At 37.2% G+C, this 26,922-nt stretch overlaps 1 protein-coding gene across 11 annotated transcripts in view; it reads right to left on the reverse strand.

Moving 5' to 3' along the window:
• The window catches only part of KLF12 (KLF transcription factor 12), a 620,046-nt gene that overhangs the window by 282,934 nt on the left and 310,190 nt on the right, over window positions 1-26,922 (reverse strand). For all 11 annotated transcript variants that reach the window (XM_054665368.2, XM_054665370.2, XM_016925371.4 and 8 more), the window contains exon 2: window positions 26,289-26,352. In XM_054665368.2, the coding sequence (XP_054521343.1) occupies window positions 26,289-26,321 (33 nt within the window). In that variant the 5' untranslated portion in view covers window positions 26,322-26,352. The remainder of the gene's footprint in view (window positions 1-26,288; window positions 26,353-26,922) is intronic.

A 26,922-nucleotide genomic window follows, 5' to 3' on the forward strand; every position in this document is an offset into this window, starting at 1 on the left:
GATGATGCTTTTGAAAACATAAGACACAGTAGAAATGTAAAGAATATTTTTGCAAACTCCACAAGGAAAGATAATTTATTTGTCTTTTATTTTCTAGAGTCCCTAACACATGATTTGTCTATTACTATCATCATCAGGAACTTTAAAAACCACATCCAAGTCCACATCTCTTCTCCCTCGACACGTTGATCCCTGAAGTCCAAGTCATGCTCACAGCTGTACTTCCAGCTCTGCACAGATCATCCATCTCCAGCTCCCACCTCTCCCCTGAGTTCTGGATCTCTATTCTCTATCATAACCTCTGTTTGGATTTCCCATAAAGTGTCTAAGAAAGTTTATATTGCCTCCTCATCTCACATCTCTCTCCCTTACCCCATACTTTAAAAAAAAAAAAAAAACTACAGCAATTATTCGAAAATTCTTCTACTATATTGGAGTGGGAGGAATACTAATCCAAGAGCATGCTGGGTGGGTGCTGCATCAGGAGGGAAGAATATCCAAGAAATATGAATCCATAATTACTGACGGGCCAGAATACAAAAGCTACCTTTTTGGAGGTTCTAAAGCAGCCAATCCTAGGCAATGACTGGATAATCAAAGTTTATACTGCCTGAAGTGAAGTGAACATGTGACTATATAAAAGTAGAGAAAGGGGTTATAAAGCCCATGGGGCTGGGTGTTATCTACAATCCCCTACCATTTATCCCACATCCAAAAGGACTGCTGGCAAACAGGCCCCAGGTAAGCTTCTAAGTTATCCTCTACTGCCTTCAACAGTGTATACCACTGGGATTTTTTACACTTCTTTCCTTCTTCACTTTAGGACATGCCTACAATGAGCTTACCTTGGAAAGGATAAACTCCTTCTTTAGTGACAGAACTCCTTAACATCCTTCAAGCCCTCATTCAAGTGTGGGTCTGCAAAGATTCCTCTACTTCTGCCATGGTAAAAGAGTCATTTCCTCTTACCATGTTCAGATTTCCCACTAGATTAAGAACTCCTCAGGGATGAGCCCTATATAACACTTACCTCTGTCTCCCCAGTCCCTGGGATACTGCTTGGCACCATGCACAACTACAATAAGTATTCAAGACATACATGGAAGAAGTAGTACTTTCACAGCTCTCACTTAACAATAGGCCAAGGCCATTCTCAAAATCTTCTTCATAGGGCTACCATCAAACCTTCCTCTTAATGCAGTACAGAGAGAGAGAAAATGTTTTATGTTTACCTGTTAGATATATACAAACAAGCCTCTTGACCTACCCATCTTTTGTTCTTAACATAGAGACCTCCTTATAATTTTAGACTTCATCTAACCAAAACCTGACAAATCCCACAGTGCTTAGCTAGGTTCAACAAATGCTTGTTGTTTGACCTCCTCATGCCAGTGGTACAAGCAGAGTTATAGGTCCTTAATTTGATATATAGCTGGTGCAATTTTGTATCAAACTAGGTCAATCCATCTTACACAGTTCATGCTTTATTTCCAGTGTGGCAGAGTGAGAAAACACAGAGGGTAGAATCTGATAAGATGGAGGATTTAAACCATAGCACCAACACTTCCTCCTTGTGTGACCAATTTCTTATCTCTAAAAATGGAGATACTATAATCTACTTAAGTTTTTTATTTATTATTAACCTAATGACAAGACACACAGCAATGCACTTTATAAATCATAAAGCATTGTACAAGAACTGGTGCTGGTTTTTTTTTTTTTTTAATCACAATATGTCTTAGTGCAATGATGGCATACTCAAGTTCAGATGTACTGTCTTCATTACCTCAGATCCGACATAGCTGAGAAAACTGCTCTAAGAGTTCTGACTTCCTGGGATCAGTGTCACAGAGGATCTGAGTGAGCTTCCTCGTGCCATTTTGGGCAGGCTGAAGAAGCTTGTTAGTATCTATATGCTTCCAGGTTGGCGGGGCCAGCTTCTGCCAGTTCTACCATATGCCAACTGGCGACATACAGGAGCATGCTAGTGCTACCAGCTCCACATATACACACCCACTTCCACCCCCAAGAGGTACCAGACTGTCGGACAACTTGGCCGCTAGCCTATGAAAATGTGGAAATGCTGAAGAAACATTAGCCAGCAAAGCACATACTGGCAGCTGAATCAAATGTTTAGGTTCTTCAATGTACCCAAATAAATCGTTTGTGTGTTCTAACAAATGTTTTCTTTGGAAAGCATTTTTCAGTGCAGATGCTTCAAAAGTACCCATTTTTAATGGGTTAAATCAAGGGCTCAAAGCAGCAGAAGGGTGGGGAATGTTTTTAAACAAAATTGCATCAGCTGCAAAGAAAAAAAAATCTTAACATTGACTGAGAGAAGGCATCTTTGAAAAACAGAAAAGTTGTCAGTAGTTTTCAAAGTTAAATTTTTATGGATTTTTAAGTGTTAAAATATTGTAAGCACCCAAAAATGAGAAAGTTACTCGAACCTGGCAAGGGACAAAAAACTGTGCTAATTTTAAAAATACATATTGATAAACATGGTTCCGCCAAAAAAATGCAATCAAACAAGGAGTCAAGAAGTTAGGAATTATAAATTAAACTCTTCTTGCCAGAGACTTTTAATAAGCAATTGCAAACACATTTAAGGATTTTTATAATGAGGATAATGGTTTGGGCGACAATCATAATGCAATCCAAAAACATTAACTTCCTTCACAAAATAGACTACATAACCAAACCCCAGACAGAGCTCCTGACATACTGCCAGCCTCTAATGCAGGCACAGTAATACACTATAAGAGACAGAACAAATGATCCCTGTTCTTAGGCAACAATGAAATGTATATATAATTTATTTCGGCTATATCACTCTTTTCCAGTTTAAGTCCACCTCCATGACAGTATCTTTTAAGACAGGAAAAGGTACTAAACCATAAACTATAAAGTTGATACTATGGAGGCCCCTGATTTTAAAAAAGCATGGTGGGTATTTCTCCTGAGGCTCCAAACAAGGAAACTCCATCTTAATAGTGACTAGTTTCATCACCATCAAGAGACCTTATGTAAAACTACTGACGTCAATGAAAATACTACATTCACAATGGTGATATGAACTATGAATAAACAGAGCTAACAGGCCCGGCACAATGGCTCCTGACTATAATACTACCACTTTGGGAGGCTAAGGCAGAAGGATCATTTGTGACCAGAAGTTCAAGACCACCCTGGGCAACACAGCAAGACCCCATTTCATTTATCAAGAAAGCTAATAGATTTTTTTAAGTGAATTGATCAGATGACTCATAAGGTAAGGGCTTTAAATAGTATTGTTTTCTACTCACAAATTAACCAGTTGTACAATTACACTGATCAAATCAGACTTTGGGTGCTACCGAATCATTAAGTGTTCATTAAATCAAACCAAATGATATGAAATGATGCTCAGGAAAAGAAATGCCAACCTGTAACAAATGCCAAAGAAAACCTTAAAATTCTGAAATGCTTTGAGTAAAGGGAGGAAAAAACATAATATACATGAGTATGTAAAATCACAGCAACCTGTTTAAAGATTTAAACCACAGACGAAGAATTTAAAGACTAACATTATGAGTTTTGATTCATCAGAATAAAGAAACACTGACAATAACAAACATCAACAACTGAAACTTCCCCATTATCCTAATACATTTTCACTGTAAGTGTTCCATTAAAGAACGTCTTTAAAACAATCTTCAAAGTTCGACTCCCTATAATTAATTCAATTAATAAAATTATCAATACAATTGAATAATAGTTTATAACAGCGTGGTGGTTCCTCAGGCACATATAGCCCATCTTTAATACATATTATGAATAATTTCCTTATGAGACATCTCAGTAATATTGAGTATAACACCAATTGCATTTAAACATAAATGTCATAAGCTAGATGTGAAGGTTGATTCTGGGTTTCTTATAAACCACAAATTTCAGTTTATTTTTATCATCTAGTATGCCTCAGATGGAATTCACAGTAATCACAGCTACAGTGGAGCAACTTCAAACATAAATGAAACAAATAACCGGCAGATCGATACGAGGTGACAGACTCCTGGCTGAAATCTTGCCCCAGCGTGACCCACTACTGCCCTTCTGCACTCTAAAGACTTAATGAATCACCAGAAGCACACTCAAGATTGTGTGTGTTTTGCCCGTGTGAGAGCTGGATTTATATCAGTACCAAAAAAGGATCATCCCCTGCCATGAGACAAATACAATAAAGAACACGTTTCTACAAGGTACTGGGCATGATGGTTTCATGCAGCATATGTATCTATCGTATAAACACTTCATCATTTTAAACTGAAACACCAAGAATGACAGAAATCAGAAAGCCTAATGAGGGGATAATTTTAAATGATAAGCAATTTGTAGTAAGTTGTTTCTATATTGGCAAAAGGAAATGGTGCAACAGCAATATACAAAAAGCAGAAATGTAAAACCCATTTAGCTTTCTGAATATGTTTTGCCCCAGGAAATGCATAAAATAACTTTGTTATTTAACACTGCAGATGCACCTGTGGGCACCAAAGTACTCTTAGTTACTTAAAATAATTACCTTGTGGAGAAATCTTAAGTTCTTTAATAAATAAAAATCTGTGCAATAGGGCTCTTACCAATAAAAAGGAAAGCCACAGTGTGAAACAAAATGCCACCAATCTCCCTTAGCGGTAGCTTCCTGCCATTTAGCTCAAAGGTACAGAAATAGTCTGCATGCCTTTATACTAAGTTCAGTATCTGAGTGGCTCTTTGAAAAGGCATCATTGTCCATACATCACCAAAAGAGACAGAGAGGGCAAGGACATTTTGACATACTTGCACAGAATCCAGCCCAGCCCTTTTCCAGAATAAGTCCCATTCCACTCTTCCCCTTGAATTACAGCAAAACGGAAGATATAATAACCAATTCTCAAAGTGTAGCTCCCTAGAGAAAATGGATAGGTCTCAACTATAGTATGAAAAGGCAGAAAGAAAGATTAACCAACACAATATCACAGGACATAGAACATCTGCCCAGCAAGACAAGGTAAAACAAAGTAATAGGGAAAATAGGTAAACATAGCACAGGACAAAAAGGAAGTAAAGAAAGAAAAAATGAAAGAGAAGGAAGAAAACAAGCATGCAAAGGAGGAAAAAGCACTCACTCCTAACATTTACACAGCTTAAAAGCAGAAGGCTTCATGTTACAGGACTTCCAAAAAGTGATTATCAACGAATGGGAGCTCAAAGATGAAATGATAAGACAACAGAAAGATGTCACCAAGCCAATAAAACATACCGGAGACCAAAAATTTATCAACTCGGTACTCATAAACACAATAAAAACAGCATGGAAAGGAAGAGACATGACTAAAAATAAAGGAATATGACTAAAAATTGAATCAATAATGTAGAAGAAAGGCTTAATTCCAAAGAATACAGAGGAGGAAGACAAATATTCTTTTTTAATGGAGAAAAGATAAGAGGCACAAAGAACAAAGAGAGCCTGAAAATTGCTGATCCTGAAGAACCCAAAAATTGGATAGAAAAATATTTCAAGTAAAAATAGTATAAACTTTCCCTAACACGAAGAACAGATTGAAATAACAGACAGTGTTCCAGGAAAAATTGTTACAGAATGATCCAAAAAAAGTTATATCCTTAAGTCACTGAACTTCAAGACAAAAAAAAAAAAAAAGAATTCTGCAGGTGTTCAGGCAGAAAAGAGCAATTCACTTATGTGGGGGAACAAAAAAGTCAAACTGGTCTCACCCTTCCATTAGGAACACTCAATGCCAGAAGACAAAGGAGCATCGTCTACAGATTTCTAAGTGCAACCCAAGAATTTCACAAGGCCAAATACCTTTTGACTATGAAAGAAAATATATTTAAAGATGCAAGAAGTCAGGAAATGCAGCATCCACAAGACCTTCGTAAAATAAACTCTTTAATAATAAAATCCAGTCAAATGAGTCATTAACAGAGACGCTATGGCAAAAGGATTACTTTGACACTAAAATTCTGAGAAAAAGTGTGATCCGATTACTTTATTAAGTCAATTGGAACATAGAGTAGAAAAGTAGCTGTTTAACATACTCAAATATAAAATTTCTCAGGGAAAGAAGAATTTGTGATATTTTCTTAAAATTATTTGACAATGAAACCTAGTTGACAAATAACTGAAAATGAAAAGTGATGATAAAGAACCAGGGATTAACATCAAACAGATTTAAATGCAACACTATTATTTGCTGTTTGTTTAGTAGATAAACTCTTTTTAAGAGCACAGTACAGGTTTCTTAATTTTCCAGAGGATCAGGTAGAAAGTTCTACATGAGCAGTTAGCTTGTAAATTTATTAATCCTCAATAAATCAGTAAAAGGAAATCTTGAAACTCAAGAGCAACTTTTATTGTAGCTTTATCACTGTACGTTCCTATTTTTAAAAACTATTATTCCATTAGTAAAAGATGTATGTTCATCTAAAAATCTAACTAAATATTGAGTATGTAATTCAAAAGTAACTTTTTTTGTTGTGCTTCTGCTTTTTTCAGCTCTTTTCTGCCTATAAGGCCAATCTCTGCTCAGCTCGAGAACACTCGTTCTACTGTATAGAATGAGGTATTGTCCAATTCTATAATTACAAATAAAATCCAGTTAGATCTTTAAACTATATTTGTTGTAATTTTGTTTTGTTACAGGCTTAAAAAGATCTCATTTTCCACACCTGATTTTCTTGGTATAATTTCTAACTTCCTTCTTATGTTCAACCCCGCATACACTCAATAATGAAATCTTCATTTTATCTGCCTCCTAAACATGCTCCAAATCTACTCATTTTTTTCCATGTCTACAGCCAAGCTTAGGCACAGCTAAAGACACCATCACCATCAGCCCCTTAATTCTCTTGTCCTACTTTATTTCTCGATCCAGTGCTTTTTATATGCACTCAGAGTTCCTTAAAATGCAAATCTCATCATCTCCATTTCTTTCCGAAAGCTCCTCACAAACACACCTTCTTAGGTTATAAGTCTCATTATACTTTGGGCTCCTCCTCCCTTCAACAGATATATTTCTCTGAGCACTTTACACTCAAATCCAATCAGTCTTTCCTCAGTTCTTCAACTGTGCCATACCTCCTCCTGGCCTATGTTCTTTCTCCACCACTCCTAACCCTCCTTTGGTTTACCTCTAATCATCTGTAGGTCTGTCTCTTTTAGCTTAAGTTTCCTTTGCACTGAAAAATCTTCACAATAGAACCCCAACCCCAACCAAATTTAGGTTGGGCGATCCCGCTATGTGCAGTCACAGAACCACATACTTCCAATCAAAGCTTTCCCACACTGTATGGAGAAGTGCCTTTCTGCCGGTCTGCATTTACTAGTAAACCCCATGCAGGCACACATTACACCCACCATATTCATGGTTGGAAGCTCAGAAACTGGCATGTGCCTGGCACATAATAAGTCATTAAAAAAAAAATGTTGAGGAATTAATGAATGGGCCATGACAGAAAGTGTTTTTGTTTTGGGGTTTGTTTTATTTTTTCCCCCACAGCTGGCCCAAACATTATAAACCTTATTTTAATCCTCTCTAAAGCAACAAGTATGAAAGTTGTTCTTCACAGCAACTCTCAATACACTCTGGAAAAATAAATAAGTGAAACAGATACAAAAATGGATTTAGGAGCACGCCCCTCTGGAGCACCTCGAAGTTGACAAATGGTCATTCCAAGGAACCGGTTGCTCAAGATAGAAATTGAAGTTTCATCATCCTCACACTCTCTCTTTCAGATCACCCTCAACAACAATCATCAGTATCTCTCAGTTCTACCTCAGAAACATGATGAACTTCCCTTTATCTCTATGTCAGGTGTTAACACTCCAAGCCAAGCCAACACCATCTCATGCTGCCCCACAACAGCCTCCCTACTCCAGTTGTTTGCAATTTTCTAATCCATTTTCTATATAGAAGCCCATGTCATCTTTGCAGAACTCTTGATCATGTAACTCTCCTGCTTATAATTTTTTAATGACTACATTTAGAGTGAAGTGAAATAATATCCTCATCATGCTGAAAGAAACTAAGTAGCTGGAGGATGTATGTTAAAGTCAGACTAACAGGCATTTAGGTAAGATGCATTACAAGGAGGATCACTAAGCAATGAGACAGAGTCAATTTTCTAGGAGTAATTTTAAAAATTCTAAATGAGTACACCTACTTAGCATAGTTCAAAACGTTATGAAGTCAAAATTTTTAGAAACACAAGGAGAAAGTGACAGAACCATCATTAGAATCAGAGATTTCAAACAAATCTCTGATGGGAGACTGGCCAAGTAAAAATCAGTAAGGTCGCAGAAATTTTAAGAAAAGTAAGTGAAAGCTTTATCTATTAGGCAAATATACAAGGATGTATACAATAAGAAGACAACATACTTTTTTTTTTTTTTGAGACAGGATCTTACTCTGTCACCCAGATTGGAGTCCGGTGGCATGATCTCGACTCACTGCAATCTCCGCTTCCCAGGCTGAAGCACCTCAGCCTCCTGAATAGCTGGGACTACAGGCATGAGCCACCAACACCCGGCTAGCTTTTGTATTTTTTTTGTAGAGATGGGGTTTCACCATGTTGACCAAGCTGGTCTCGAACTCCTGAGCTCAAAGTGGTCTGCTCACCTCAGCCTCCCAGAGCTGGGTTTACAGGAATGAGCCACCGTGCCCAGCTAGATAACATACATTCTTTTCAAACACATACAAAGCATTTACAAAAATTACCCTTGAACTACCCCATATAGCAAAGCCACAAAAAATTAGTATCAAACAGACTACACGCTATAAATATAACACAATGAAATTAGAACTGGTAATTTAGTATAGTGGTTTAACACAGAACTCTCAGAAAAAGTTATAATGAAATATATAAAAATGAATAGGATTGAATGAAAATACTTCACAACTCATGGGATTCTAGCAAGTTATTTTGTAATATTGACAAATTAATTCTAATGTTTATGTGGAGAGAGGCTAAAGACCTAGAATAGTTAATATAATATTGAAGAAGAACAATGTTGAAGAAATGACATTACCTGACTCCAGGAATTACTATAAAGCTACAGTAATAATCAGGACAGTCTGGTCTTGGCAAAAGAACAAACAAATAGATTAGTGGAACAGAATGGAGTTCAGAAATAGACCCACATAAATATAGTCAACTAATCTTTAACAAAGGTGCGAAGGCAATAAAATGGAGCAAAGATAGTCTTTCCAACAAATGGTGCTGGAACAACTTGACATCCATGTGCAAAAAACTAAATCTAGCCACAGAGCTTATACCCTTTTATACAAATTAACTCCAAACAGATCACAGACCTAAAAGTAAAATGTAAAACTCTAAAACCCTAGAAAACAACTTAAGAGAAAATCTAGATGATCCTCAGTTCAAAGATGATTTTTTTTAGACACAAAACCAAAGACACAATCCATGAAAGACATAACTGATAAGCTGAACTTCATTAAAATGAAAAATTTTTGCTATGTGAAAGACACTGTCAAGAGAATGAAAAGATAAGTAACAGACTGGGAAAAAATATTTGCAAAAGACATATCTGTAAAGACCGTTATCCAAAATATGCAAAGAACGCAAAGTTCAGAAAAAAAAGAGTGTAAAAAAATGTCCCAAAGACCTTAACAGAGACCTCACTGAAAAAGATATAAAGATGGCAAATAAGCATATGAAAAAAATATTCCACATTATATGATATCAGGGAAATGCAAATTAAAGCAACAACGATACAACACCACGCTCAGAATAACCAAAATCCAGAACACTGACAACTCCAAATGTTGGCGAGCATGTGGAGCAACAAGGACTCTCACTCATTGCTGGTGGGAAAGCAAAATGAAACAGCCACTTTGGAAGACAGTTTGTTAGACTCCTAGTTAGTAAACTAACTCTTACCTTAGGATCCACCAATCATTTCTTTTTTTATTTTTTAACCTCCCAAAGTCCAGGTTCCAGGCTTAAGGATCTAGTAATCTTACTCTTTGGTATTTAGCCAAATGAGTTGAAAACTTGTATCTACACAAAAATACGCATACCGATGTTAATAGCAGTGTTATTTACAGTTGCCAAAAGTAGGGACCAACCAAGGTATCCTTCAGTAGGTGAACAGATAAACTGAGACATCCAGACCATGAAATATTCATTACTAAAAGGAAATGTGTGCTATCAGTCATGAAAAGACATGAAGGAAACTTACATACATATTGCTAAGTGAAAGAAGCAAATCTGAAAAGGCTACACACTATTATAATTCCAACTATGCAATATCCTTGAAAAGTAAAACTATGAAGACAATAAAACAATCAGTGGTTGCCAAGGGTTGGGGAGACAGAGGGATGAACAGGAAGAGCACTGAGGATTTTCATGGCAGTGAAACTGCTTTGTATGAAACTATAACAGAGGATATGTACCATCGTACATTTGTTAAAACCCGTAGAATATACAACACTCAGAGGAAACACTAATATAAACTAGGAACTTTGGGTGATAATGATACCTCAAGGTAGGTTACTCAACTGTAATAAACGTATCATCCTGGTGGGGTATGTTGATAATGGGAGAGGCTACATGTGTGTCGGAGCAGAGGCAATTATGGGAAATTTCTACTTACTCTGCTCAAGTTTGCTATGAACCTAAAATTTCTTTTAAAAACAGTCTGCTTTTAAACACACACACACACACACACACACACACACACACACACACACAAATCATGGAATACAGCTAATGCTGTCTGGAGAGAAATTTTTTAATTAAAGATTAATTTTCTCAGCAACTAAATTTAGAAGACAAAGAATATGAGAATAAACTCAGAAATTTTAAGAAAAAGACAAAGCTAACAAAATAGAGAAGAAAGATACAATGGAAATAAACAAAAGGAAATGCTTTGGAAAGACTATGAAATTGTCAAATCCTTGGTAATATTTACCAAATGAAAAAATAATGTAAAAGCAATCAATCATTATGAAATAAACTAAATAAAGCACAAGGGGAGACATAAGTACAGATACAGCGAGGTTAAACATATAATAGACTACTGTGAACATTTTTGTTATGGGCTGAATTTTGTCCCTTCAGAAATTCATATGTTGAAGTCCTAACCTGTAGAGCCTCAGAATATTGAGGCTCTATTTAGAGATAGGGACTTCAGAAGAGGTAATTATGATAAAATAAGGTCATATGGGTAGATCCTACTTCAATGGCTGGTGTTCTTATAAGAAGAGGAGATTAGGACACAAAGACACACAGAAAAAAAAGACCATGTGAAGGCACAGGGTGAAGACAGCCATTTCCAAGCCAGAGAGGGGGCCTCAGAAAAAAATCCACCCTGCTGAGACCTTATCTTGGACTTCTAGCCCTCAGAAATGTGAGAAAATAAATTTCGGTTGTTTAAGTCATGAAATCTGTGGTACTGTGTTATGCAGCCCTAGCAAACTAGTACAATCTTACCCTAATGCATTTGAAAGCTTACAATAAACCAAATACAATTTATCAAATCTGACTCAAGAAGAAACTGAAAACCTGGTCTTATTACCATTAAAAATTGAATTTTAAGTTCAAATTTTACCCACAAAAAGCCACTCATCCCAGATAAATGGGTTCTACCAAATCCTTAAAGAGTAGATAATTGTTTATGCACATTCTTCCAAAAGATAGAAAAAGATTCTAACATAGCTACCAAAACCCAGTCAGAATATTTTTTTTAAAAGTTACAGCCAATCTCACTTATGAAAATAGATGCAAATATCCTATATAAAATATTACTAAACATATCCCAGTGGGATATAAAATTATCATGATGAAGTTGAATAGAAAAAGCATTAAACATATTTATAAATTCAACAAAACTAAATATTAAATCAAAATAAAAAGTAAAAATCTACCATCTCAGAGAAAATAATTTCTATACATTTAATCAATCCTGAATATCTACCCCATCATCCCTACCAAAAAAGATGACCATTCAATAGAAAAATGGTCAAAAGACAAAAATAATTCCAAAGAAGCTGAAGTCCAAATAATCAATAAACATATGAACCATTAATAAAAAAAATGCAATTAAAACTACAGTGAGACACTATTTAACGCACACCAGATTGACAAATCTTCAAATGTCAGCAGACACCCACAGTTAGTATGGACGTGGTAAAATGGGACTATTAAACAGTACTATTTAGGAACTGTTGCAGGCTGGGCACAGTGGCTCACACCTGTAATTCCAGCACTCTGAGAGGCCAAGACAGGAGGATCACTTGAGGCCAGAAGTTCGAAACCAGCCTGGGCAACGTGGCAAAACCTTGTCTCTATAAAAAATACAAAAATTAGCCGGGCGTGGTGATGCCTGCCTGAAGTCCCAGCTACTTGGGATATGGAGGCAGGAGGATTGCTTGAGCCGGGGCAGTTGAGGCTACAGTGAGCTGTGTTTGTGTCACTGCACTCCAGCCTGGGAGACAAAGACCCTGTCTCAGAAACAAACAAACAAACAAACAAAAAACTGTTGCAACTACATGGGAAAACAATTGGACATTATCCAGGAGAGTTGAAAATTTCTCTACAATCCAGCAATTCTATTTCTGGGTATATATTCCAGAGAAAATCTTCTATATTTGTACCAGGACACATTTAAACGACTCTTCATAGCAGGTTTAATATAGCAAAAAGCTTAAAAGAATAGGAATGTCCATTGCTGAAAAATGGATAAATTATGGTGTAGTCATAAAATAGAATTCTATTCATTTGTGGAAATAAATAATCTTACCTATACGCATCAATGTGAATGAATATCAAAAACAACAATGTCAAGTAAAAAAAGCAGATCATAAAAATATAAACAGTATGGTACTATTCATATGTCTCAAAACAAACAAAAGTAAATGATACATAGTTTGAACATGTACTTATATATGATGAAAAGAAAGGAAATTATAATACAAAATTCAGGATAAATGGTTATGTGTGAGACTGCTACTGTCTGAATGTGTCCCTCCAAAATTCGTGTTGAATCCTAATCTCCACTGCAGTGGTAATAAGAGGCGGTGCCTTTTAGGAGGTGATTTACGAAGCTGCCTTGTCCCTTCTGCCAAGAGAAAATGCAGCTAAGAGTAACCCCTGGCCAGACACTGAATCTGCTGGAGAGTTCATCTCGGACTTCCCAGCTTCTGAACTCTAAGCAATACATTTCTAGTATTTATAAATTACTCAGTCTAAGGTATTTTGTTACAGCAGCCCAGACAGGCTAAGAAAGGGACTAAAAGGGGTCTTGAAAAAAAATACTGGAAACAATCTATTTTTTTAAGTTAGGTTTCTCTGTTATCATGGCTTACAACTTACACAGTCAATACATATATATTCTTTTTTATCTTTCAAATACTTAATAACTTAAATTATCTCCCCTGTGCTTTGTCAACTGGAGTGATTAATTCTTTTAATTGGTTAAACAAGAACTTTCAAAGTCTGATTTTGAAAAATATTAACTTCATTGACTAGGATTTGCTTTATTAAGGTGATATGCTCATCACACAACAGAAGCAGTTATTTTATTTTTAACGCATGAATAGAAACTTAATTTGCAATACAAAAAGCACATGGAAAAGTGGTTAAGAAAATCCTCAGAACACTCAACAAACTAAAAGAAATGGAGGAGGAGGAGGTTCCATTTTGGGGGTTTTCTTGGTCCCATATGCATTGAAAGGTAAATGTACACTTAGGCAAAGACAACTGTCAGAAAGGATATCTTCCATCATTGAAAGGTAAAGGTACACTTAGGCAAAGACAACTGTCAGAAAGGGTATCTTCCATTAAAAAATAAAAAAGAAATCTTGTTGCTAGATGCCTCATTATAAAATTGTTGGGTTATCACAAATGTGTAGATTTATAATCATAAATACACTTGGTATAGGAAAAAAACACTCTTCATATTTGTTACTATATTTAACAATAGCCTAAGCAGTACATTCAGAGCATTTTTACCAAGATATCAGCCTAGCCATGGAGAGTAACTGCTTAGGAAAATCCCTCTCTTGCCATTTTTCTCATAGTTAACTCCTGTAAACCAGACCCTTTCCCTCATCTACCACATACTGGAAAACTCTATCTTAATAAAAGAAATGTTCAGTATTTCAGGTTTTCTGTCACCCACTTTTCATTTATTTCAGGATTTCATTTTTCTTTCTTCTGTCACATATAATCATACTCTTTAACATTTTTTTCCAAAAAAAAAAGAAAAAAAAGTAAAATTCATTCTCATTTTTCTCTCATTCTCCTTCTTTTGCTCATACTCACATTTCATTCATTCTCTTGTTCAAATATTCATTGAAAAGATCTCTATAAGGCAGCTTAATACTTATCCAGTATGAGGCTCACACCCTGTCCCTGTCTACCATCACTCCTCTCACCAAGGAATCCCTTTATCTTTGTTCCTGGAAGTTCAAGTGTACAGGGTTTCCTAGTCCTGTACTATGGCTCAACCAGAACGCCAGGCAACCAACCCTGGCACAGTCTAAGACTTAACATGCAATTAAAAAGCCACTTGCTTTCCAGCCCTGCTGTACAGAAGCTGCTCTATGCCACCACCTTTCTTGGTGCCAGCATGATTCAACTTAGTGATGTCAGCATGGACCTTTCACTACCCATCCCATTCTTCTCTCCAGTATCAGTGCCTTCTGGTTCATGAACCTCTGTCTGAATTAACTACATTCCTGCTTATCAGGCGTTCTACAGCACCGTGTCCTCCCAGTTACTGCCTGCCAATCTTGCCTCTAACTTACTCCCAGCCTTTATATTATTCATTCATATTCTGAATATAAACTATTGCTATCATTCTTGCTCATAACTTTGCTCTAAACTTTACTATCTGGACAAGTCCCTGGTGTCCCAATTATTCACATATTTCCATCATGTACAAAATCAGAATCCTCATTTTCCTCATATTATGTTTTCTCTTTCCTAAACTCTCAATCACGAATCCCTGAGGCCACAAAGCCCTGGCCCCAGCCTGACTGGTCTATGGCATTACAGACAGGAAGTCAAGATCCAAAATCCAGGGAGCAGAGTGGCCTCAACCACAACAGACAGCAGTAACTGAGTCAAGTACCATATGAAAAAGCAAGAAGAGGCCACAAATAATCTTGCAGGTTCTCAGAGTCGTGCAGAATTCATAAGCAGTGAATCCAGGCAGGTGGTATTCTAGGGCAGATGAGCCTTCCTCATGTGGAGACGTCCATTCATGTGACAGCACTGTCCTCTCCACTACAAGGGTGGGTCCCAGGAGCAGTGCTTCAGACAGAAATGGGAAAATCAAGGAAAGAACAGGAACCAACAGAGGTCTATAATCTAAGATCCTCGGGTGGGGAGGACAGCAAGCAGGTAGAGCTGCAAGTGAAATGGCAGAGAAGAGGCAAGGAAAGACTTGGTGGTGGATTTGAACTATCTCAACTACATGTCTACATTTTCAACTACATGTCTACATTTTCAGAACTGTCTTCCCTGCAGCGTGCCGTCATTTTTGGGTTATAAGAGCCATCCTGGCGGGACTTGGGGCAGAAGTGAAGCACCTGCCGCATGCATCTCACACTGGGAAGGTGCAGCTCACACACACTGTCGCCTATGTGCCTGCTCTCCTCGCTGGCACAGGGAAGCGGCTGGTCCACGGGATTGCCTTCATCTGCTTATTTTATTCATAGGCCATGATGCGTCTTGCTCAGGGAAGGGTGCCAGCTTCTCCCACAGTTCCCTGGCCTCTCTGAAGTTAGAGGCTTATGATCAGTGAGGGTCTATGTGGACTGGCATGTGCCCTTGTACATCCAGTGTGGCCTTCCTCTCCTGCGCTCCACTCTCATCCTTCCTTCCCGACTGCTAGCCCTGCTAGCCCTGGTGATTTCAGCTCTGGCACCAAATATATAGAAGCAACAGCCATACATAATGTGCTTAACTAGTTCCTACCATCATAGGAGGTCAAGTCCTTTTAAGTCCCATATTCGGCACCTTTCCCCTCATTCTGTTTCTCTTTTCACACCCCAACTGATACAGAATTTGGCACCAGAACTAGTTCCAGAAAAACAAAACGTTATGGATTCCTCCAGTCTGAAGATGAACTGTAGCTGATGCTGTTTTCCAGAAATGTTCACTACAGTATCTCCAGTCACATGTGCTCTTCCAGAATGTTTCCACTCTCCCATCAAGGGGTGGGGGATATGTCCCCTCCTTTTGAATTAATGAGCCTGTCTTTATAATCACCTGGATGAACAGAATATGGGGGAAATCACATGGCATCACTTCCAAGGGTGACACAGCTTCTGCCTGGTGTTCTCCCCACCCACCTTCCCTAGTGCGCAGCTTTACTGTTAAGGAAGCCTTGGCCACATGAAGGCGTTGCAGCCAACAGACTGGCTGAGAGCCAGCACTAACTGGAAAACATGTCGACGAGAGTCTTCATGATTGCAGTCATCAGGCTTTGAACCTCAGCAGCCACTGAGTAGAGCAAGGAGAAGCCGACTCCACCAAGTCCTACCCAAGTAGCCACTTCAAGAGCAAAATACATACTGCTTTTGCTTTAAGCCACTAACCTGGGATGCTCTGTTTTGCAGCAATGGATGATGAAATCGTGGATGTCACAAGGTGCCCAGATTCCAACTCTCAGTTAAAAAGGAACACCTACCCTTCAATTTGAGTGCACATGATTGAAAACAGGGAAAGGGATTACTCACGGCAGAAGGGTGCAAGGCCGACAACCAGTGATTATCACAGTGTGCAACATTAGAAGGAGGCTTTAAACCAGGCTCAGGGTCCCAAACCCCAGACTCTGTGTAACTACCATCCCCTTTTTACTTACAGTCCTGGCTCTAACGACTCTCCATGTGTTTGCTCTCAATCTTCCAGCTTCTCATTGTCAAGTGGCCTTTCATTTTCCCCTAGATGCCAGCTATTAGCACTCTAAATTAAAGGAGTCATCCCTGAGATGTGAAGCTATTAAAACTGCAAAAGGCCCCTCTCACAGATTTTGCTCCCCTTAGACTCTCTGCTGTGTGAAGACGGATGAAAAGAAAAAGCTATACAGAACTTTTCCTCACTTTGATAACAAAAACAATCAAAAAAATTCCCCCAGAAAAAGTTCTTTGAAATCTAAAGGATCTCACTACCCTGAAAGAGGCAACAGCCTTAGCCTATCTGTTAGTTTCAATAGATAGCTGCTGGCTAGGTATTAACTAAACTTTAAATACAGCTCCGGAGCCACAGCTGCAAGAGATACAGGATGTCTTAGTAAGTGTATGGGTTGTAAGTAAGTGCATGCTATCACCTCAAGAGCTTTTAACGAGATAACCAAACATGTTTCCTGAAACTAGATTTCAGTTTTATCAGATACGCTACAAATAACAACATACAAAAATAAAGGAAAATTTGTTAGGCCAAAAGGTCTGATGAATTCTAAAAGTAGTTCATCTAGCTTTGAAGGCACATAAAACCATAGTATCACCATGTGAAACTGTGGTAAACAATCTACTGTTTGCAAAAAATTAGATATTTATTAGATTTTTTATAATGGGAAATTTTAATATTATCACTTGCTTCATTTAGCTGCAAAAGTGATTTGAATGGACTTTTTTCTTCCAATCACAAGAAGGAAGAAAATTATATTTTGATTGACATAAATCATAATTTGCTTGACTATTAATGGAATTAGCAAAATGAGAATTCTTTCAAAATTCCCAACCACGTGTTTATGACAAAGGTAACATGTACCTGCAATCACAGTCACTTACATTTTTGAAAACCTGTGGCTGGCAGAGTAATGGCCCCCTAAAGATGTCCATGTCCTAATCCCTGAAATCTGTTAGGTTACATGGCAAAGGGGAATGAAAGTCACAGATGGAATTAAAGTTGCTAATCACCTGACCTTAAAATAAGGAGATCATCCTGGATTATCTAGGATAGGCCAAAGTAATCACAATAGTCCTTAAATGTGAAGGAGGGAGGTAGAAGGGGAGAACCAGAGAGATGGCAGTACCAGAAGGACTTGGCCCAAAGCTGCTGGAGTTGAATGGACCAAGGAACCTGAGTAGGCTCTAGAGGCCGGTAGGGAAATGGAATCAGTCCTAGGACTTCCAGAAGGGAATATAATCCTCCCAATACTTTGAGTTTAGCCCAGTGAGACCACTGGACTTCTGACCACCAGAACTGTAAGATAAATTTGTGTTTTTTTTCAAAACCACTAAGTTTGTGGTAATTTGTTACAGTGGCCATATAAAACAAATTAAAAGCCTTTAATAAAAATAAATTCACTTTCATATTAAGTGTCTTGCTCTAAAAGCACAAATAGTTGAAGCAGCATGTTAAATATGAATAATCAATTGATTCTTAAATTGGAATTTTGAGAAACTTACACTCCATTAGACTATAAGATACACTGAAAAACTGATTACGTGTAAGACACAAAAAATCACATTTCTTGAGTCAATAATTATTAATATTATTAAATAAAATTCTTTAGAAAAAGTAAGAAATTCTCACCTAACATCAGCTTGAGAAAAGGGAAGAAGCTGCCTTATTAAAATAATATACAACTGTTGATACATAAAACTATGTAGATATTATACTTCAATAAATGATTTTAATAATCAATTACTATGCTGCTTTAACACTATAATGTTCTCAGTAAGTAAAAAAATTTTAACTAAAATGATATTTGAAAGACACTTGTATCATTTTTATGATCACTCTTGAAAATTTCTGGTAAAATATAATAATTACTTTGGTAAGGTACTCTAAATAGCTTAGCTGAAGAACCACTATAATCAAGTGGCCAGAGAATGAAAATGTATAAACAGGGAAGAGAAAAAGAAGAAGGGAGGGAGGGAGCAGACGTGGCAGAGGGGAGAGGGGAGAGGGAGAGGCAGAGAGAAAGTGGGGGGAGAGGAAGTGAGGGGAAGAGAGGAAATTGGAGAGAGGAGAGAAGAAGTGGGAGAGGAGAGAGAAAGTTGGGGGGTAGAGGAAGTGGGAGGAAAGAGGAAGTGAGGGGAAGAGAGGAAATTGGAGAGGGGAGAGAAGAAGTGGGAGAGGAGAGAGAAAGTGGGGGGGTAGATGAAGTGGGAGGAAAGAGGAAGTGGGGGAAGAGGAAAGAGGAACTGCAGGGAGAGGGAGGGTAGAGAGGGAAAGAGTGAGAGTGAGACAAGGAAGGAGAGGAAGGGAGAAAAAGAAATAAGCCTCAACAGATCCTGGCTAAAATGTAAATCTTTGACTTGTGTTTGTCATTTCAAATACAGTCTAAATAAAGATGTCATTTCCAGAGTCTCCCCTCTGCTTCCATGGCACAGCAGTGCCCCTTAGGAGAAGGGCTCCTGTCTTCCTTCATTCTGCCACTTCCAGTAGATCCCCTGGAATCATTGATTATCACACATTTATCTTTAAGAAGAAATTTTTCAAGGCACTTTTGTGCCCAAAGAAAAAATATACCCTTTTGCATTTGCTAAGAATTTTTTCTAAACTAACTTTTCTTGGTTGCTCCCATTTCTTCCAGTCAGTGTCATACGGGCAACTCAAGGTCTAGCTCAAATGTCACTTTAAATGTGAAGTCTTCCAGAACCCACATCCCAATTCCCTGGCTCTAATAAATATATTATGGCACCAATCACATACAACTGTAGAAACTTATCTGCCCATCTCTGAGATAATGAAGTCTTCAAGGCAGAGTCTAAATACAATTTGTCTTTCTAGCCCAGTGTCTAACAAATAATAAATGCTAAATATATGTTTGAATTGTAGTGTTTGCAACACTACAGGACAGAAGTTGCCAACATTCTGTAAGTGAACCAATAACATATGCCCCAACTACCACAGCATATCCAATGTTATTTCCTCCAAGAGAATTGGCGATGATTCTATTCTTTATCAACACAGAGTAGAACAATTTGGAAGTCCCCAGTCAGACCCCAACACCAGAAGCTGCCATATAAGAAGAACACCTGGTACCCATCCCAGCATGCTCTTCAGTCAAAGGAAATAAAATATACAAATGCTGGTCTAAGTAGCCAATTTTCCTAAAGCTAAACTGACTATACTGTAAACATGACTAACACAGCTTAAAATGATAAAAACAGCTATTTTAATGAGCACTAGTAACTACCAGGCAATATGCAAATGCTTTAGAATTTTTTTCTCATTTAACCTTCACAATAATTTTATGGAGTAGGAACTATTACTGTTATTGCCATATCACAGACATGGCAACTGAAATATACAAGCAAAGCTGAACACTGGCAGAACCAGGATGGAAACCAGACAATCTGAGTACAAAGTCATTTTTTTAAACACCACAGCAAGTTCAATATTCTCCATGTGCCCCTTAAATCCATTTAAAAGGTTAGTTATTCAAAATGGCAATGTAAAGGCATTTTTACAGCCTTCTTTTAAAACCCACTGTAAAAGGGCAAAGCAAATAAAAAAATAAAAAATAAACCCTCCACCTTTAGTGAAAGTTAAAAGTCACAAACTCAAATTCCCAATCAAAGCACATCTGTCAAATACTGTGAAATGTGAGAGGCAACTGGGAGCTGACAAACAGCTCCTCAAACCTCACACAAAACACAGAATTTCCTAAAAGTAAAAATCACAGTTACACAAGACCTATTCAATGACCCTTTGATTAGAATAGACATCAGACTAAGTGAATACAGATCAATTTCTCAGAAAGCAGAGAAAGTGTTGTTGAAAGAACAAACACACAGGCACTGCCTTTTGTGGAGCCTAGCTCCCTCATGAAGGGGTTCATGCGCTCCCTCATGACGTGGCAGAAGGAAGGAAGACAGGAGCCCTTCACTTAAGGGGCACTGCTGTCCAATGGAAGCAGAGCAGACTCTGGAAATGACACCCTTATTTACACAGTATTTGAAATAACAAAATCAAGTCAAAGATTTGCACTCACTAGCTCATACCCAAATCACCAGTGCTCCTGCTGATACTGTGCTCTGGCAAACACTAGCCCCATATAAAGATAGGCGATACTCAGGGAGAGTCCATGAGAACTGCAGGTAAAAGCAGCAAATACCAAAAGCCAGAGAGAGAAATGTAAGCAAGAGGCCAATGAAGAACAATCACAGGAGAAATAACCCAAGCAAACAGATGAGGAATTTAGACAAATATCTCTTCATAGACTCCAAAAAATTAAAATAATTACACATAAAAGTTTCTTTAAAAAAAAGTTCAAGGCAGAGGTACAAGTGTAAGTTCAGGAAGTACAAGGGTTCACGTGATACAATAACAGAAAACTAAAAGAAACGAAAATAAGTCGACATAGCTATGAAATATAGCCACCTTGGGAACAAAAAAGTAAATAATTTAACTGAAAATATAGTTTTTTAAAAAGTTCAACTTGAAAGCACACTGAGTGAAATTAAAAAGTTAAAGATGAAGGCCACAGATATGGAAAATCAAGGAGAAACATCACACATATTATCAGGGTTACTAAAGAGAAGAACAAAATAGTGTACTTTAAATAAAATTTTAAAACCTCCTGTCATAAAAACAGACTCTACTTCTCAGAGATTAAGAGCAAGATCCAAGAAAAAATGGAGCAGAATGACAAAAAGTAAAACAATTGATGAAGTTCCTGAACTTTCAGGTTTAAAATAAATTGTTCATTAGCATCCTGGACAAAAAAAACAAAACAAGAACAAGTGAAAAGATCAGTTTGCTTCAAACTTCACAGTGACACCAAACGCCAGATGACAGGGAAGCCATGTCTCCATATTTCTGAGGGAAGTAATAATACTACATAGCTTTGATAATTACCATTAAGAATCATAAAATAAATGTGAATAACCTTAATTTTAAAAGAATAGTAAAACAAAAAGAGGAAAAAGGGAGTCAGGAAGAAACTTTGTTAATTTTCCCATCTTTCTAATAAAAAGTCAAAAGATTCTGTTTCAAGTTAAATTCAGTCATTTCAAAAAACAGAATTCAAAGTTTGGGTTTTTTTAATTAACTGTTAAGTAATAATATCATTTTGGTAAAAGGATATTAATATGAAATTAATCTATTAGGCTTAAAGTCAATTATTATTTTTTTCATTCCATTGGAAGCAAACTAAAAAAATATTCTTTGTAAGAGATGCAACGTATAAATATGATCTTATTTTTAAAAAACCGTTTCCAATTATTTGTATGTATGTACACAGAGAAGCTATAAATAATGTTCACCGAATATGAACAGAAGATATGAGGCACGGAGATGATGGGGCTTTGCATGCTTTAATGGTTTTAAAATGAGCAACGCATCATCTTTTCAAATAATGAAGCTATTTCTCTCCTTCAATAATTCCATAATCTTTCCCAAATCTCTGCATATCATTTTGTTCCCATTTCCCAGATAAATAAGATACCCAAAACTGAAGTGACTTGACAGTAAAAGGAGTGACCCAATTCAAGACAGTATTTTAATAAATACTATGATACACACACTAGTTGGTATCATTATCAAGTCTATTGATGTGGCTCAATAAAAAAAAACTTTTAGTACGATTATATATGCCTGGAAATAGGATGAATGTAACACGAACTAAGAAATTCCAAGGCGTGCTCAACATAACACTAATGCAGCCAACCAAGTCTTACGGATAGTAGCCATGCACCAAGTGCATGTTAGAATTAATGACCTTTGAGGGCACTTCGATTTCTGAAAATGTCTGACTTTGTGAAGTGAAATCATACAATGTCATGAAGCTCTCTTACACTAAAAAACAAATAATATCAATACCATGCACACTTTTAGAACTTGACAGTTTTAAATCTTTTTCACAAGAATGTCCTTTTTTCACACCCATAGCAACTCTTGAAATAGGCAGGACAGGTGTTATTAGTTCCTCTTTGCAGATGAGAAAGTTAAAATTCCCAAAGGAGAGGGCACTGGGGTTCCAGATCAAACAGACAGATAATTGCAGAGCTAAGGCCTGCCTCTTTTTGATTCCACTTTTATTGTCCAGGCAACTACCCTACATACACTTACAGCAGCCAATGCTAACAATCCATTTCATTTACATTAATTGCAGCTTTTGGAGCAGCTATGGCTACTTAGTTCAAAATGGAAGAAAAGCTGGATTGCTGCTATTACAATCCTTCTATCCTGTGCGAAGAAAGAGCCTTGGAACTTGGAAAAGAAATTTAAAGCAACCACAAGCTACACAACCATCACTATGAAATAAACCCTTTTTGTGTGGCATGAAATCGCTCACAGAAAGGCTTGCTCTTGTTCTCTTGATTTCCAAATGCATAAAGTAAAAGTCACCCCACTGCTAATGCTAGGTGGTTAGGCAGCTGTTCATCAGAGGTAGTCACAAAGCAAAGTTTTAATGTGAACTCTGATAAGCTGGACTAATGTATATGTGGGATGGGTATGTTCTGAACACCTGCTCTAAGCCAGCTGCTGAGAAGCACTGGGTAAACATATTGAAATGGCTGGGGGAAAGAAAAATGAAGCAAAGCCAGGAGCCAGGTCCACAACAAGCCACCATATTCACAGAGAGGACAACTGCTGAAATACGCTGAAGTGTGTATCCACCAGATTTTATGCTGGTATTTGTGAGCAGGAAATAATGGACAACAGGAATCTTTTTAGAATTTATTTGTCGTTTTCTAAAGGCAGATGGTAAAGGGACAAATCCAAGTGCAATGAAGCTGAGTAAAGGAAGTAACTTAATGAAGTAAAGAAAAACTTAATGCAAAAGTTGTGTTGTTTGTTTTTGTTTTTATTTTTAAGGAAAGGGTGGATGAAGACTGCTTCTGAAAGTAAAACTCTCAGTATGGACACAACAGAAATTTTATAAATCCCAAGTAGGCTATTTAAATTTTAGAACCTAAGCAGAAAGGCACAGCGTGATATTCTGTGGCTCTTGGCAGGATTTTGTCACCACTGGCAAACTGGAAACGTACAAAACAGTTGTAAAAGCCATATTCAAATCCCTTTTCAACTATGGCAATGCAGCTTCCACCGCTGACATTTTAAAAACTTCATCTTAATATTGACTTTGTCAATGTATTTGAAATGTAAAAAAAGATAAATTTTCAAACTCTGCAATTTTCTCCCTGAATCAGACTTTGTTAAAACTAACAGCATCTGATTCAAGCAGACTTAAAAACAAGCATCAATGTATTCTCTGTTCAAACGCATCTACAATGGATAAAATGTATGAAAAATCATTTTTTAAACACACAGCAGTGAGGCTGGGCACAGTCACTCACGCCTGTAATCCCAACACATTGGGAGGCCAAGGTGGGAGGATCACTTGAGGTCAGATGTTCAAGACCAGCCTGGCCAACGCGGTGAAATCCTGTCTCTACTAAAAATACAAAAAATTAGCTAGGCAACATGGCACGCACCTGTAATCCCAGCTACTTGGGAAGCTGAGGCAGGAGAATGTTTGAACCCAGAAGGCAGAGGTTGCAGTAAGCCGAGATCACGCCACTGCATTCCAACTTGGGTGACACAGCGAGACTCCATCTCAATGGGACAAACACATTAAATTAAATACTCACTGCTCCTTTCTCCTTAAAGACTTTTGAATTCATGAATTATGAGCTATAAGGCACAATTGTTCAGAATGAATCACATAAATTACAGTCAATCATAATATTTTCAGGGTCTATCCTCAGGGTAACTAGTAACACAATGATTCTTTTTGCCATCATCTTCATTTGTCATAATAAAAATTAGTTACAGAACAATGACACTGCCAAAATTTATGAACTTACAAAGCTAACATTGATCTTTTCAAATATAAAAATTTAATGACAACTGAACAAAAACATAAAGAAATACTATCTCAACATCATTTCTAAAGGAAAGGGATAAATACATTTTGCATGATAGGTAAAGAACATTTCCATGTTTACATAGAGAAAAGTAAATTTACTACCTTTGCCACTCTAGTCTTAAGGAATACATAACATTTTTAACTTTACTGTATAAATGGGATTATCAATGGTATGCTGGTGCTAGCTCATCCCCTGCTCATGAGAGCCAATTGTTGAATTTTAAGGAATCTTGCAAGCCAGGTGGTAAAGCCTTGAAACCATCCATAATGGGAATAATTACACCACAGGAATTGACAAACACTACAATCAGGCCTCTCCTCTCCCCTCCTTCTCCCAGAGAACCACTTTACTAACACACCACTGATCCACATGCAAATAAGTCCACAGTACAGTTAATCCTCACAAAGTGAATGCACCCACACAGGCAACACTGAGGTCATGAAAAAGAACATTACTGATACCTGCAGAAGTCTCCCTTGAACAATATCTGAATCAATATCCCTCCACAGGTCTAAACACTTTACAAATACTAGAAAGGAGCAATTTTAGCAATGAGGATGGAAGAAGGCAATTTAAGTGAAAGATACAACCTTGAAAATCACTTGTAAGTAGCTGTGAAGGTAGGCTGGCAGAAAAAGACATAGCAAGTTGTGCATTGATTTGGAAGCAGCAAGAGTAATATGGGAAGGAAAATATGAAATTGTATTGCTGAGCAGCTACATGAGGAATTATGAGGCACATGCTTCTGTATGAGACCTGTTCAGTGTAAAACCCTACTTATGAAATAGAGATGGTTTAACATATTGTAATTCTCTTAGTGTCACCTATGATTTTTACATTGTAACCAGTAGAAACTACAAGAAAATCTCAACTACCACAAATAAGGTAATACCCATCATTTGAGGACTGTTGAAATTCACAGTGCCCCCCCCCACCACACTTTAATTCATACTGTATTTGTAAGAAACCAAATATTAAAGTTTTCCATGATGATCCTACTTCTAGGAGAAAAGCAGAGACTTCAGGGGCATAGGACTGCATTTGACAGCAATCATGCACCATATGGCACTGGTATTAGAATTATGTTTGTAGAAAACTGATGTATATTAAACAAAATCTGGCTTCTTTTTTTGTACCAGTGATCAGTTGCATCAAGCAGTTTTCCATTTTTTAATATTCATCTGAAAGTTGATTCTTAAAATACCAGCTTAAGTTCTGGAAAAGAATTACAGCTAGACTTGCAGGAAAAAAATTAGGAGTTGCTTCCATATAATTTTTTAAGGGGCTAAAAGGAAAAATTACATTTTACAGATAGATATGCACATGTAAGTACTGACCTCTGTCTCGTATTCACACAAGAAAGTACTCTAATGAGAATAAACTGCCCAAAAGTAATGCTCAAAGTAGCAATATTTTCAATGCAATTTTAACATCTGACTAACCAACCTTTATTGTTTTTCTCTTCATATGGATATTCATTCATCCATTTGTTCTTAGAGTCACATTGATCCTGCAAGAAAAACACAAAGACAAATGATGAGAGAAAGTTCTACAACTTGATGTTATTGCTCCTTTGGGGAAAAAAATACATCTTAATTCTACAGTTCCTTAAGCTCGTGATCATAGAGCTGAGGAATATCTTTTCTTCAGCTATGTGTTGTTGGCTTGCTCTTCAGCAGCCATCAAAGGGCAAAATGCAGTAGAGGGAAAAACACCAGTTATGACACTAGGACAAGATCCTGGGCACTAAATAATTAAGACCTAGACAAAAATGAGGGAGGAAGGGAGGAGGAGAATAAAAAGAAAGGGATGCAACAGAGAGAGACAGCTGAGGAGAAAATGGCCAAGAAAAAAAAAGGTTTATAAGTAAATTTCCTGTATAAAAGAGAAGTCCCAAATACTCAAACTGGAACCCTTGGCTTCATTATTCTTAGCAACTGAGAGAATTTAAAGTAATGTCGTTTCATTGGGGGAAATGATTATTTCTTTACAGTTGATACAAATGTGCAAAATAATGAATACAAATAAATTCGGTGGTTCCATGTCAGCCATACCCAAGTAACTTTAAAAAAAAGATCTA

This window comes from Pan troglodytes, chromosome 14 (genome assembly GCF_028858775.2).
Source record: "Pan troglodytes isolate AG18354 chromosome 14, NHGRI_mPanTro3-v2.0_pri, whole genome shotgun sequence".
Lineage (NCBI taxonomy): Eukaryota > Metazoa > Chordata > Mammalia > Primates > Hominidae > Pan > Pan troglodytes.